This window comes from Grammomys surdaster, unplaced genomic scaffold, assembly GCF_004785775.1.
Source record: "Grammomys surdaster isolate TR1022 unplaced genomic scaffold, NIH_TR_1.0 126313, whole genome shotgun sequence".
Taxonomy (NCBI): Eukaryota; Metazoa; Chordata; class Mammalia; order Rodentia; family Muridae; genus Grammomys; species Grammomys surdaster.
This window is the reverse complement of record NW_021621113.1, coordinates 3,300,879-3,314,763: the sequence shown is the minus strand read 5'-3', so window position 1 is coordinate 3,314,763 and position 13,885 is coordinate 3,300,879. Positions and strand designations below refer to the sequence as shown.

At 54.8% G+C, this 13,885-nt stretch overlaps 1 protein-coding gene across 1 annotated transcript; it reads left to right on the top strand.

Annotated features, from left to right (window-relative positions):
• The first annotated feature begins 349 nt into the window (after positions 1 to 349).
• On the top strand, positions 350 to 9,812 carry Tinagl1 (tubulointerstitial nephritis antigen like 1). Its single transcript, XM_028759765.1, has 12 exons — positions 350 to 429; positions 958 to 1,278; positions 2,118 to 2,181; positions 6,049 to 6,141; positions 6,324 to 6,438; positions 7,382 to 7,505; positions 7,587 to 7,737; positions 7,836 to 8,025; positions 8,111 to 8,156; positions 8,387 to 8,510; positions 9,065 to 9,110; positions 9,205 to 9,812. Exons 2-12 carry the CDS (start codon positions 966 to 968, stop codon positions 9,343 to 9,345), a joined length of 1,407 nt encoding a protein of 468 aa, XP_028615598.1. The 5' UTR covers positions 350 to 429; positions 958 to 965; the 3' UTR covers positions 9,346 to 9,812.
• The last annotated feature ends 4,073 nt before the right edge of the window (positions 9,813 to 13,885 follow it).

Sequence of the window (13,885 nt, the reverse complement as noted above, 5' to 3'; positions counted from 1 at the left end):
CCCTAGCTCTGGGTCCCTATAAAGTCCTGAGCTATGATCGTAGTTGCCTCTTTACACCGCCCCCCCCCACTCCCCCTTCCGTACACGTTTTCGGGCTCGTAAAATTGCTTGAAAGTCCTTCCTAGTATCGGTCCACAATCCTTTCTCCGTGAGTTGCAGTTCTGCTCCCTAAGAGATTTCCATTGACAAGGAAGACAATCGCATACACATTGTCCTTAAGCTGTTCCCTCGGAGCTAAGGGCTACTCCAGGTACCTTCTAGAGGGCCCCGCCCTCCCCTCCCACAGTCCGGGGTTGGGGCGGGTGCTGCGGGCAGGGCGGTACAAAAAGCGTCCCGCCCTGCACTCCTCACTTGACTCGGTCTGGCAGTCTCCAGCTTAGAGGCGGAGGCGCGCAGGGCAGCCTGGGTCCAGCCCACACCCCTCACCAGGTAGGGACTCTCCCTGATCAGAGGGCAGAGGGTGTAGAGAGAAGGAGCAGGGAGGAGGGGGCACACGGAGGGAGAAGGACTCAGGGCAGAGAGGCACAGGGGAGAGGGTCAGAGGGACGCAGAGAAGAGGGTCAGAGAGACGCGGAGGACAGAAGGGTGGGGGCATGCATCGGGAGGACAGAGCCGACAATCCAGCCCAGATGCGTCAGCGGGATAGAGGGACCAAGGGCAGGAGAGAAGAATGCATGTTGGAAATGTCAAGGTCCCATTTCCTTGTCCTTGACAGTCCCTAAACAGGTCAGGGAGGGGGTCTACTTCTTGCATATCCCCTTGTCCCATGAGTAGACTGACACCTAGTACTGCGTTTCCTCCCCCCCACCCCTGACTCAGGAATCAGGGTCCCACGCTTTGCTGAGCCTCCTGGGAAGGCTCCAGGACACGTGAAGGGAGACTCACCCTTGAAGTGTATAAGGGAGTCTCCAGAACCCAACACCTCTGACCCCTGACCTCTGTCCTCCCCTGGCCCAGGAGACACCATGTGGGGATGTCGGCTGGGGCTGCTATTGCTGCTGCTGGCTGGCCAGGCTGCCCTGGAGGCCCGGCGGAGCCGGAGCCGTTGGCGCAGGGAGCTGGCGCCAGGGCTGCACCTGCGGGGCATTCGGGACGCCGGTGGCAAATACTGCCAAGAACAGGACATGTGCTGCCGCGGCCGTGTGGACGAGTGCGCCCTGCCCTACCTGGGAGCCACCTGTTACTGTGACCTCTTCTGCAACCGCACCGTTTCTGACTGCTGCCCCGACTTCTGGGACTTCTGCCTCGGGATTCCACCTCCCTTCCCTCCCGTCCAAGGTGGGCACCAAGACGGCCGACCGGCCAGCAAGGCGGCCACCTTGTCAATCCCAGTCTCAGAGAGGCCCAGGAACAGGGTTGATAATAGACATTTCCAGGCTTTGAAAAATGTAGGAAAGAAATCCTCGCCCTATTTCCTGGCCCTCTGGAAGTCTCTTCTGTGGTCTTACTTGACTCTTTCAAGCAACACTGAAAAATAGTCCTGTTAGGCCCTAGGGCAGGGCAAACAGGCTCCAGCCCTATCTCTCAGTCAGTATGGGGAAGGTGGCAGCCCCGCCTGCTGACTCACCCTGGGACTGATAGAGCAGACAGAGGACGGCCAGGTTGTCATAGCCAGGCGATTTTACCCTCACTTAGGATTCTGTACCTCTGAGACTGGCCTGCACGTGCCCTTTTCCTGTCCCAGTAGGAGAATTACGGGAAGTCCTTCCTGCAACCTCCCACAGCCGGCTGGGCTTTGGTCTAAGGAGAACCCATGACTGAGTTGCTATGTCAAAATGCTGTGCCTTTTTAAGGGAGTTGCTTGCCTTCCCTGGGCTTTAGTTTCTTTCCTAAAACTCCTTCCGTGCCCATGGGCAAGTCCCAACTCATGTGAGTGACAAAGGGTACCAGGAATGTCATGGCTGGCATCCAGGTGAAATGACATGGACCCAAACGGAGTCCCTGAACGGCTCCTATGTGGCAGCCTGTGTGGGAACCCTTGGGTGCCCTAAGATATAGTTTGACTCTAGATTCCATTGGGTTGGGATTAGTGTGTGATTACCACCAGCTCGGGAGGTTTTGGGCTACTCGGCCTTAAGGATTTGGCCATCGCGTCTTTCCCTCTCTCCCTCCGGCAGGATGCATGCACGGGGGCCGGATCTACCCAGTCTTCGGAACCTACTGGGACAACTGCAATAGATGGTGAGTGTGAGAGACTGGAGTGGGCTCACTTTGAGCGCCGTGTGGCAGACAGACTTGGCACCAAACCCTGTCACCCACTTCCCGAGCTTGAGTTCATTTTGTTCTCCGGGCCTCGAGTGTTTTCATCTGTAATATGGAAACTTTCAAACTGACCACACCATCTCATATAATAAGATTCTAGTCACAAGCCTAGGAGTGGTCAGCCATCGTGACCTGGCTGGGGGCCACACCTCGGCCAGGAGTTTTTCCTCCACTCCTCCTCGTTTGGGCTGGCCACCCTCCCAGCTGGGCTTGCTGTCACAGGAGAGTCCAAGGGGACGCCAGGAAGGAAACCTCTGCAGCATCCGCTGTCATGGGCGGGATGAGGGGTCAGGGATGACTGAGCTGGCCGTCAGCCAGTGGCCTGCAGCAGGGCCTTCCCTGGAATGTGCCCTCTCCCTACCCTCAAACCCCTAGTTCCAGGCAGGGGGAGGAGGGGTCCATGGATAGCCCATCCTCTGTCTGATCTGGGAAGCAGAGCAGGTGGGAGCTATGGAGGCCTTACTGGAAACATCAGGGTCTCTGCTGCCCTGAGCCTGCCCCACCCCTCCCTCTGACTGAACTGGGAGGCCCCGGGGAGAAGGAAACTTTTCGGAATGTGTTATGCATAGCTATTCGCTTTGCCTCACTGGGTGAGGGGTGCCAGGGTCACTGTGGGAATGGGGACCATGCGTGCGTGTGTGCGTGGGTGAGGGCTGGCGTGTGTCTGAGTGAGGGAGGGTGTGTGTGTGCTCAGAAGGGCGGGGTGTCTGCAGAATTCTGCTGTTCTGATAGGGCGGCTGCCAAGGGGTTAACGTTTCCATCGCTATCCCAGGCCCCTCTGGAATGCTGGGACCTGCTGCTACCAGTCCTGTCTAGACCTGCTTGAACAGCCCTGGGGCTCATGAGATGGTAACTGGAAAGCCTTAGCTGACCCCTTCAGGACAGGTCCTGGTAGCTGAGTGGCCCAAGTATCCCACTTGAGAGTGGAAGATTGTCTATGTGCCTTCCAGGCTGGACATCACCACCAGGGACTCAGCTGCAGGTCATGTTGAGGGGTGTTGAGGAAGGTAAAAGAGGGGACCTCCCTACCCCCACAGCCCCCTCCAGCTCTCTTGAGCACCATCCGCAGGCTTCAGGGCTAAAGAGCCAGCCATATTGGGGCTTGGCTCCCCTCAAAGCTCCTTATAAGGTGGCATTGGAGGCGGATGCCCTGGGGTGCCTGGAAGGAGGCTGGTTAGCATCTTGTAATAGCAGAGTTATGAGCTTGTAAAAACATTGTAGAATCCCTAGAATTCAGGCCTCCAGCTGATGCCTAATTACTGAAGACCTACTGTGTCGCAGGCACTGTGTTGGGCCCAGGAGGTACAGCTAGCTGGAAGAAGACAGACATGGGCCTTGACCCATAGGAACTTGTAATCTCACAGAGAAGGTCACAGAAAAGCAACAGACACACAATGTCACACCGAACTGCCATGGCTGTTACATAGGGAGAGAAGATAAGGGAGACCCTGGCTTTACGACTGACGAAGTATAAGACAAGCAAGGGACGTATGCACGGGGAGGGGTACCACTGAGGGGAAGAAGAGAGGGAAGTGAGCATTTCTTGGTGGGACCCTCAAGCATCGGAGACTGGAGAAGGTTCAGCCATGTTCCAGTTTCTGAGCATCTAAGGGAAGTTCCTTCAAGACCTCTAACTGCAGTCACTCCTGGATCTGCCTGGCCTCAGAGCATCTGGGGCAGGCATTGCTGAGTGAGCCAACCTGGTTTGGCATCAGAGGAAGGGCGTGAAGATGGGTTCATGACATGTGTCTTTGGCATGCACTGATGGGGTACATGTCAGGTTCACTGTAGACCTCAGCCCCTGACCTTTAAGATGAGGACGGAGTGAGGAGCAGACCAGGGGAAGGCTGGGTGGCTTTAATCTGAGATGCCATTACACATCTGGAGGTGTGGTCAGCTGCACATGAGCTGTAGAGCAGGAGGAGGGGGGCCCAGGGTTCTTGGTTTGTTAACAATGAAAGCCGAACACACCCACAATGGGTCAAGCTCTTCAGAGGCCTGCCACGGAATCCCTGGAAAGTGGTACTAGGCATTGTCCTCGCTTTGCTGATGAAAGCATAGACAGAGAGGGTGGGGCTCTTAAAATAGCCTCCCCAAGACCACAAAACAGGCCAGCAGGACTAGTCTATGGCCACTTGGAGATACTGCCTCAGTCTTTCATGCACTCAACAGCTATATACTAGTATGCAGGTCCATAATCCCAGCTATGCTGGATGCTGAGGCAGGAGGATGCCAAGTCCAAAGGTAGCTGGAACTCCAGAGTCATTTCCATAACTTAGTGATACCCTGTCTCAAAAGACAGTCAAAAGTGCACTGGGACCATGGCCCAGGGACGGGCATCTGGTAAACAGCCCTAAGGCCTGGGTTCAGTCCCAAAGACAATACAAAGTAGTGTTTACTGGATGGTCACCACTTATGGGTCCCCCACCCCCTCAGAATGGGGATAAGCGGGCCGAGGATGGAGCTCAGTCAGCAGAGGGCCAGCCAAGTAGGTAAGAAGCCCTAGGTTCCATCCTCAGCACCACCGAAAACCTGACGTGGCGGTGCAGAGGCAGGAGGATCAGAAGTTCAAGACTGTTCTGGGGTAACATAGCGAGTTCAAGGCCAGCTTCCGATACATGAAAGATGCTGAAAGAAAAAAAAAAAAGACGGGCTGGGTGAGGGGGATGAAAACAGTATAAATGCCAGTAGGACACCAGGTATCAGTGGCTAAGGGACGCTGTGAGGCAGGGATTGGGGTAGAAGGTATGGAGACCACTGAGCTTTAAAATAGACAGCCAACCAAAGAGTATAGGCTCGCCCGAGCCCCTGGCATGTAGGTAGCAGAGGACTGCCTTGTCCGGCTTCAGTGGGAGAGGAGGAGCCTAATCCTGTAGAGACTTGATGTCCCAGGGAAGGGAGATGCTGGGGGTGGAGAGTGAGGTGAGGGGGGGAGCACCCTTTCAGAGGCAAAAGGGAGGAGGGATGGGTAAAGAACTCATAGAGGGGGGGACCAGGAAGGGGGTACATCTGAAATGTAAATTTAAAAAAGAGGGAGTATAGAAAAAAAAAGCCGACAAGAGAAGTCTACTCTGGGAGGTGACATTTGAAGAGCATGAGTGGGAACTGAGGTAGATGTGGGGGGAGAGCCGCTCAAAGGCCCTGGGCAGGAGTCTGGCAGATGTGACTAACCACTCTGGTTAGAGTCCAGGCCTGGGAGGAACAGGGGTCAGACGGAGAACAGATCACATAGCGCTTGTCACCGTGAGGGACTCTGGCTCTTTTTCTGTGGTGCGAAGCCAGTGGAGGGTTGGAGCAGAGGCGTGACGTTCCTCAGGCTTAGCAGGATGGCTGTGGCCACCAATTTAAACATTCACGTCAGGCATGTGGGGTGGCGTCAGGCAGAGGGTGGAACAGGGAGACAGCAGCAGCAATCAGGTGAAAGGTGGCTGGACAGAGGTGACCCTGGAGAGAATGAGGCATGGTCTGGATCCCGAGTGCACTGGATCAACACGTGAGGGGTCAAAGGTGACGCCAGGCTTTGAGTCTGAGCTGCAGGAAGTAACAAGATCTGGAAGTCACTCTGATCCACATTAAGCAGATGCCGATACCCTCTCACAGTGGAGACGTCTGGACAGTGGAGATGAAGCCAAGAATTGTGAACTTGACTTCCAAAGCCTCCAGGCTGGGAGGGATCAGTCAGGGGTTCCACTAGAGTGCCTGGCTTAGAATCCAGGCCTATGTGGACCTCTGGGGCTCCACAGGCCCCCAGCTCCTAGTCACGGTTTCTTTCTTTCTCCTTTCCAGCACCTGCCGTGAGAAAGGGCATTGGGAGTGTGACCAGGAACCATGTCTAGTGGACCCAGACATGATTAATGCCATCAACCGGGGCAACTACGGGTGAGAGACCCTGGGCATCACGGGGCACACAAGGGTACATGTATGTCCACATATATGATCATCAGACATGGTCATTGTGCTAGGCACACACGCGGGGATTGACTTGTTTCCCTTGTGGCCATCACACTTAGCTCCAGGGCTTCTGGCCTTGACCGGTCTGTGACTTCCTTTCTCTCCTCCAGGTGGCAGGCTGGGAACCATAGTGCTTTCTGGGGCATGACCCTGGATGAGGGCATTCGCTACCGCCTGGGCACAATCCGCCCGTCTTCCTCTGTCATGAATATGAATGAGATTTATGTAAGTCCATTCTTGCCCACATTTCTACCATCTATCTCCCAGTGGGTTATGATGGGGATGATGCACCTCTTCTTGCCCTGCCAAGGGCCTAACCTCCAGGATGAGGCTGCGTGTCCTTGGGCATATCACTGCCTTCTCTGGTAGGACTGCGCTTCTAACCCTTCTGATGCTTGCAGTAGCCCCTCCTGCCTCAGCCTGGGAAAAATGCTGTTGGGTCCAGTAGAGCTGGATCAAGACCCAAGGGGCCAGGGGGTCATCTTGGTATTTTAGGAAAAGAGGGACAGACAGCTCTGGCCAGAAAGCAACAATTCTCGGAAAAAATGCCGACTCAGTGAAGCCTCTAGGGAGGAGGGGGGCTTCTGTTTTTCCACCAATCCCTGCCAGTCAAAGGGAGAGTGGGGGCAGGTAAAGACTCCCATGCAGCAGGCCTGGGCGGGGTTCTGCTGTCCGTCAAAGCAAACAGGGAGAGGCCAGGGGACTTCTGCTCAAGGCCAGGGTGACCAGCCCCTGGCCCTGCCTTTCTCCCTGGGGCTGCTTGCTATTTTCTGCTGTTTGTCTTGGCGGCCTGCCTGGTCACGGGACCTTACTGTTTCTTCCCACCCCTGTCCTTTGGGGTTTGGAGGCCACTGCCGTAGCAGGAAGGAGGGTGTGGCTGATCAGAAGGTACAGAAGAAAGCGGCAGGAGAAGAGAGTGGGACACGGGTGGCTCTGGCCACAGTGTCTCATTACCCACGTGTAATATTTGGGGAACTCTGAACAGTACTGATTATTCCACTCAAGTTCTAGCTGGAATTAACGGGCATGCCCCCCCCAACCCCCAGAAGCAAGGCAACACCAGATCGGAATGCTGAGGGCTCTGGACTCTCACTGTGCCTCCAAAGAGTGGGCTCGTGGGATGGCAGGACCATGCTAGAAAGCACGTGGAATCGCCATTGTTTTACAGACGGTGCTGGGCCATGGGGAAGTGCTACCCACTGCCTTTGAGGCTTCCAAGAAGTGGCCCAATCTGATCCATGAGCCACTGGACCAGGGCAATTGTGCAGGTTCCTGGGCTTTCTCCACAGCAGGTGTGTCCAGGGGCAGGAGCTGCCACCAGAGAGGAGGGCCAAGGCCTGACTTCTGACAGCACTTTCTGCCTTCCCCACCAGCTGTCGCCTCTGACCGAGTCTCCATCCATTCTTTGGGACACATGACACCTATCCTTTCACCGCAGAACCTGCTGTCCTGTGATACCCACCACCAGCAGGGCTGCCGAGGTGGGCGTCTCGATGGCGCTTGGTGGTTCCTGCGGCGCCGAGGGTACGCGCACAGGGGTTGTGGGTGGGAGACGATAAAGCACCCTGTAAAGCCTGGGCTTTGTGGTGCCACGGCATTATGGCTCTTGCTTCCTTCTCTAGGGTGGTGTCTGACAACTGTTACCCATTCTCTGGCCGTGAGCAGAACGAGGCCAGCCCCACTCCTCGCTGTATGATGCACAGCCGCCCCATGGGGCGGGGCAAGCGCCAGGCCACTTCCCGCTGCCCCAATGGTCAGGTTGATTCCAATGACATCTACCAGGTCACACCTGCCTACCGCCTGGGCTCTGATGTAAGTCTAAACACGGGGAGGGAGCAGAAGCAAGAGTTGGGGGTTTGGTCGGCTAAATCTGACACTGATGGACCTTCCTCTCCAGGAGAAGGAGATCATGAAAGAGCTAATGGAAAACGGCCCCGTTCAAGGTAAACATCTCCAGGCTTTCCTTGGTTCCGGAAACTTCCTGCTAGAGGTTAGGTGCAGGGCCTAAGAGGTCTCTACAGTTTAAGGTACCAAGCACAGTTGTTAGAGGAGTGGAGGGGCCATTACCCCTTCTTTGCAGGAAGCCCCTAGCTAAGTCAATGTCTAACGTGAGGCTCTGGCGTCTGGATGCTCAGGTTAACAGGCTGAGCCCTGTCTTTGTCTCTGCCCACAGCCCTCATGGAAGTACACGAGGACTTTTTCTTGTACCAGAGTGGTATCTACAGGCACACACCTGTAAGCCAGGGGAGGCCGGAGCAGTACCGCCGACATGGGACTCACTCCGTCAAGATCACAGGGTGAGGTTCCTAAGGGCACATGTGGCTAGGAGCCGTGGCGTTTACACTGGGAATTCTTTGAAAATCTTTGTGTTCTCTGCCAAGCTGAGGCTGCTCCTCCCTCATCCCATTGCCAAAGAGGAAACAGACACAGAGAGGAGGGGCTGTTTGCAGGGGCGCATGGACCATGGGGAGCTTTGAAGGGTGTCTGGAAACAGTGAAACTGTCCCCTTGAAATAGAGAATTCAAGAGTTAATGGGGGGGGAACGGGGGGAAGCACATCCGGGATCACAGCACTGAGATGTGGGCAGAAAGATTAGGAGTTAAAAGGCCGCCTTTGCCTGTGTAGTAACTTCACAGCCTGTTTGGACTACGTGAAACCTTGTCTCAAAACACAAACTTGTCCCAGCTCTGGCCAACCACTGAGTGACAGGCTGTGCAGAGAGGGACAAACACTCATCAGGCCCTTGGCTATGCTCAGATTTCAGAAGCCACAGGCTGTGGCTTAGGGGTGCTGCATTCTAGATGTTGAGACCCCGTGCAAGCAACGCCCCCTCTCCCTCTTGCTTTGCTAGGTGGGGAGAAGAGACGCTGCCAGATGGAAGGACCGTCAAGTACTGGGTGAGTCTCTGGTGGCAGACTGAGTCCCAATACCCCTGTCCTTCTGGCCCCTCGCCCATCCTTTGCCTCATTCCTCTTTCTTCTTCACTCCCAGACTGCTGCCAACTCGTGGGGCCCATGGTGGGGTGAGAGGGGCCACTTCCGAATCGTGCGTGGCACCAACGAGTGCGACATTGAGACCTTCGTGCTGGGCGTCTGGGGCCGCGTAGGAATGGAGGACATGGGGCACCACTGAGTCTCAGCCACTAAGCTAGGTGGGATCCACAGCCACGGAAGAGGCCTTGGGGACCACGCCCAGTGAAGCCTTGGGTCCACTCCGGGACCAGGTGCTAATCCCCTCAGACTCAGATCCGCGCTAAGGCAGAACCCCACCTGGGAGCCAAAGGCGCACGAGGCTGGCGGAAGCCCGTAGACATCACAGCCGGAACTGGAAAGGGCCCGGTTGGAAACTGCAGGGAATATAGATCCCAGGCCCCTGGTCGGCCTGCCCAAGACCACGGGAGCTAAGACATCCCAACCTCTTCATCCTCCTACCCATCCTCTTTCTCTTTCTCATCTTCTCGTTCTCATTCTTTTGATGGGTTCTGCCCATCTCCCCTGCCTCCGTTTCGCCTGTACCTTTCCATCCTCAGTACTTTCCTATTCTTTAAAGATATTTATTTTTCTTTTCATTAAAATAAAACCAAAGTATTGATAATTACAGTGAGTGGGAGTCTTCAAGGTGAAAAACAAAACAAAACAAACCACGTCAGAGCTGGGGTGCCCCATGGCTAGACAACAGAAAGAACTGCCTGAAAGCTGGAAACAAGGGTAGAGCTTGTGCTCCCAGCACTTGGTAGAGACACAGGGATCTGAGTTCTAGGTTACCGCTGGATTAGATAGCAAACTCGAGGACAGCCTTGGAGAGTGTGAGAACCTGACAGAACGGGGAGGGGGAGGGATGGGAGAGAAGGATTTGCACATCGCTGGGTGGCAGGCAGGGGTGAGCAAACAAGAAATCTTAGTGTCCTTCCCATTACCATCCTCGGTGTCCAGCCACTTGTAGGAGGGACACGGATAACATGACCTCTGACCTCTGGAGAATGTCTGCCCTGGCTTAGGAAGGACCTTTCAGATGCTGAGTCAGCACTGTATTGACAAAATGGGAGGGCGTGGCCCAGCCCTTCAGTTAATAGAAGTAATCCAGTAGGCAGGGCTGACCCTCGCCTTTCCCTGCTGCTGAGACAAGCTGGGCTTGCCTGACAGCCTCTCTCTGCTGTACATCTCCAGACTGCCAGTGTCTAATAGCTGGTGGTAAGCAACCCTTCCCTCCCCTCCCCTCCCCTCCCTCTGCCCTTCCCCTTCCCTCTCCTCTCCCCCTCTTCTCTCCCCCTTCCCCTCCCCCCACCCCCTTTCTCCTCTTTCTGTCAGGGTCTCCTATGATCAGAACTATTCTGCCATCCTGGGTGCCAGCTTAATTTCAAGGACCCAGGGACCAGTGTGACGAGCCTCCTACCCTGTGGTGCACACCTACAATCGCAGTACTTGGTGCAGGAGGTTACAGAGCAAATTCAAGGCCAGCCTGGGCTACATGAAACTCTGTCAGATACGATAGCCTCAGGTCCTCTCTGCCTCAAATGATGAGCATACACCCAGACTGTTGGCTTGCAGGCGACTCCTCTAGGGTCCTCCCATTTCCTCTCTCTCTGTTCCTACATGTTCCTGTCCAGTCTCCCCCCTCACCCCCCCCCTTCTGTCCTTTCTGTTCTCCTCTGTCCCCACTCCTCGGCCCTCATGGCTCTGCTTCCGTCTGTTGCATGGAGTGATCTCAGGGGACACCTTAGCATGGACCCGCCAGGCACCCACACCCCACTGCATTTCAAAACACAGACTACAGTCACATTCTGGTCCCCAGTCCAGACACGCTATCCTGCCACTCACCTCTGCTCTACTCCAAAGCCAGGGCCTGGATTCTTTAGTCACATGGTACCTGTGAAGACTGACTGATAGGTAGGGTGCCGAGCAAGGGATGCCCCCCAACGCCCGCCCAGCACGGACTAGACATTTCCTCCCACAGCTCTCCACTGCCTGCCCTCTCACCTAACGCTTGCCTGGGTATCCGCACTAGAAGCCCCTAGACTCTAAGCCCTAGAGGGAGACTAGGCCTGAACTGTGAGTTAGGTCCTTGTTCTTCCACGGGTAGGGTCTCAAGTAGCGAGTACCCCAAGCAGTCCTCGAACTCTCTACGGATAATGACCCTGAACGTAAAGATCCTCCTGCCTCTACCTCCCAAATACTGAAATCAGCATCAGGCACCACTGCACCCTGCTGACCTTTGCCCCACTTCTCTTCCAAAACTAGCTGTGGGTCCCTCTGACTGTTGATGCCAATAATGTGCATGGAGCTGTCTGGAGGGTCCGGGAAGGGAGCCCCTGAGTCACCGGTGAGGTCCTCATGCGAGCCCTGGCAGGCCCCCGGGCCCAGGCCCCCAGGCATCACCTGAAAGGAATGCAGGGCAGCCCGATAAGCTGTCGCCTTTGTCTCATTTCCTGTTTGCCAGGACGTCCCGAGCCCTTGGCCCTGGTCAGTCAGCTGGACTCAAGGCCCAGGGCAACCTTGGGACAGCACAAGCGGGGAGTCCCGAGGGGGCGAGCACGCCTTGTCCTCCCGTCCACAGCTGCAGCCCAAGACGCACCCGATGGAAAAACCCCTGTCCGGGGAGAGGCTGGAAATTTCTGCCAAAGGTCCTTTGGCGGAAACCGCAGGGGGCAGGGAAGGAAAGGAGAGGGAAATGAGATGTAGCCGGGCCTGCAGGCTGAGGCTCCGATGTGCCCCAAGACCCCTGAGGATTCTACACAGCCCTACCTGCACCTCTTCTGAACTGGAGGAGGGCGGGGCTGGGGGTGGAGGAGGGCGGGGCTGGGGGGTGGAGATGGGAGACCTCAGCAGGTGTCCTGTGCCACCAGTTCGAAGCTACCCCTGTTCTCTGCATTACTGATGGGTGTAATGCCAGGCTAAGGCAAGCCTCGAGTGCCCCTCCCTCCCAGTGGACCTCTGTCCTTAAGTGAGTATAAATAAACTCTTCCAACCCCATCCCCCACCCTTCGCTGTGTATCCTGAGGCTAATCACATCCTCTCTGTTCTGGCCAGAACTCTTTAGACAGAGTCTAAAGAGTCTGTATCAGATCCACATAGCTGGGTGTAACTTATATCAGGTTAGCTTGTCTTCAACGGAGATAACATACTGCTCAGTGCTCAGAACCTTTTGGTTTTTGTCAGGGTCTCCTGTAGCCCAGGCTTGCCTCAAACTCTCTATGTAGCTAAGAATGACCTGAACTTCTGATCCTCCTGCCCAGTTAATGAGGTGCTTGGGGATCAAGCCCCGAGCTGCGTGTATGCTCTACAAACACTTGACTAACCGAGCTTTGAAGCTCAGGAAACAGTAAAGCCATGATCACTTGAAGGAAACGGATGTGACCATGTATAAGATTTTCATAATGAGCTATACATTTGCTGAGTGTGTTGCTCGCAGATGTCTGCAAACAGGCTGTTTGGGATATTTTACATATATTACCTCATTTGAGTCTTTACAATAAACAGTTTCTGGGGCTGAGTAGATGGCTCAGCCCTTAACAGTGAAGTGCCTGGTGCTCTTGAAGAGGTCCCAGATTCGGTTCCCAGCACCCTCAGCAGGCAGCTCACAACCACTTGTAACTCCAGCTCCAGAGGGTCCAATATCCTCTTCTTTTGTTGGGCACCCACACACTTGAGGCACATACCACACACACACACACACACACAAATAATTTTTAGTTTCTTTTGCATTTAAACAGAGAATGGAAGTTAGTGACAGTCTTAACCTTGGTAAGTAGGGGAGACAGGATCCAGGGTGTCTCAATCCTCAGACATATCTGGTCTGGACTAATTTGTAGTTGAGATGGGTGGAGAGGGGCTGGGAAGGATGGCTTAGTTCACAAAGCCCTTGCCATACAAACATAAAGACAAGAATTCTGATGCCCAGCACCCACATAACAGCTTGTAGGCAAGCGTGATGGCTTGCCTGTGATCCCAGTCCTCCCAGGATGGAGGCAGAGACAAGCGATCCCAGAGGGCCAACTGGCTAGCATTACAGAAATCAGTGAGTTTCTGAGCTTTAGGCTCAGCAAGAGTCTCTGCCTCCATAAAGTGGGAGTGCCCAGTGTTAGCCTCTGGCCGCACACACCACACACATGTAAACATATATACACACATATGTATACACACACACATACATACAAATACACACAACACAGACGCAGAATATCGATAGTCCAACACCCTTTCCCAATCTTTTTACCTGCCTGGAACATTCTTGCTCATCCTTGAAAACCTAGCTTATATGTCCCTCCTCTTCCCTCCTCAGCAATACTTGTCCTGACTGCCCCCTTCTGAGTCTACCGCATCATCTGATATAAGCTCCCAGGCACAGAGGATGCACTTGCTGACAACTCCCACAACACAGCGGGGCAGGATCTCTCTTATCTCAGCTCTAACCTCTGCAGCTCCCAGTATGGTGCTTGGATTTCATTCTGGTCTCCTGAGGGACTCGGCAGGGTCCTGAGGCACCTGACTCAAATCCCACCAACCTTTGTAAAGCTCTGTCATTTCAAGAGAAGTGAAGCACCCTATCCCGCTGATATCTTGCCAAACCCTATCCCTGCCTGGTGTCCATTTAGGGAAAGGAATTCTTGTGGTGTGAGCTGCAGTGTGGGCCAGGCCTTGGGACTAAGCACTGTCCCATCAGCTCTCCGGGTCCT

What these genes read in the sequence shown, in the direction of transcription:
- Tinagl1 (XM_028759765.1), top strand. Translation starts at nt 966, where the DNA reads ATGTGGGGATGTCGGCTGGGGCTGCTATTGCTGCTGCTGGCTGGCCAG. An exon ending in CTGGGCTTTCTCCACAGCAG is followed by an intron (nt 7,506 to 7,586) that starts GTGTGTCCAGGG and finishes CTTCCCCACCAG; the next exon opens with CTGTCGCCTCTGACCGAGTC. An exon ending in GGAAAACGGCCCCGTTCAAG is followed by an intron (nt 8,157 to 8,386) that starts GTAAACATCTCC and finishes CTCTGCCCACAG; the next exon opens with CCCTCATGGAAGTACACGAG.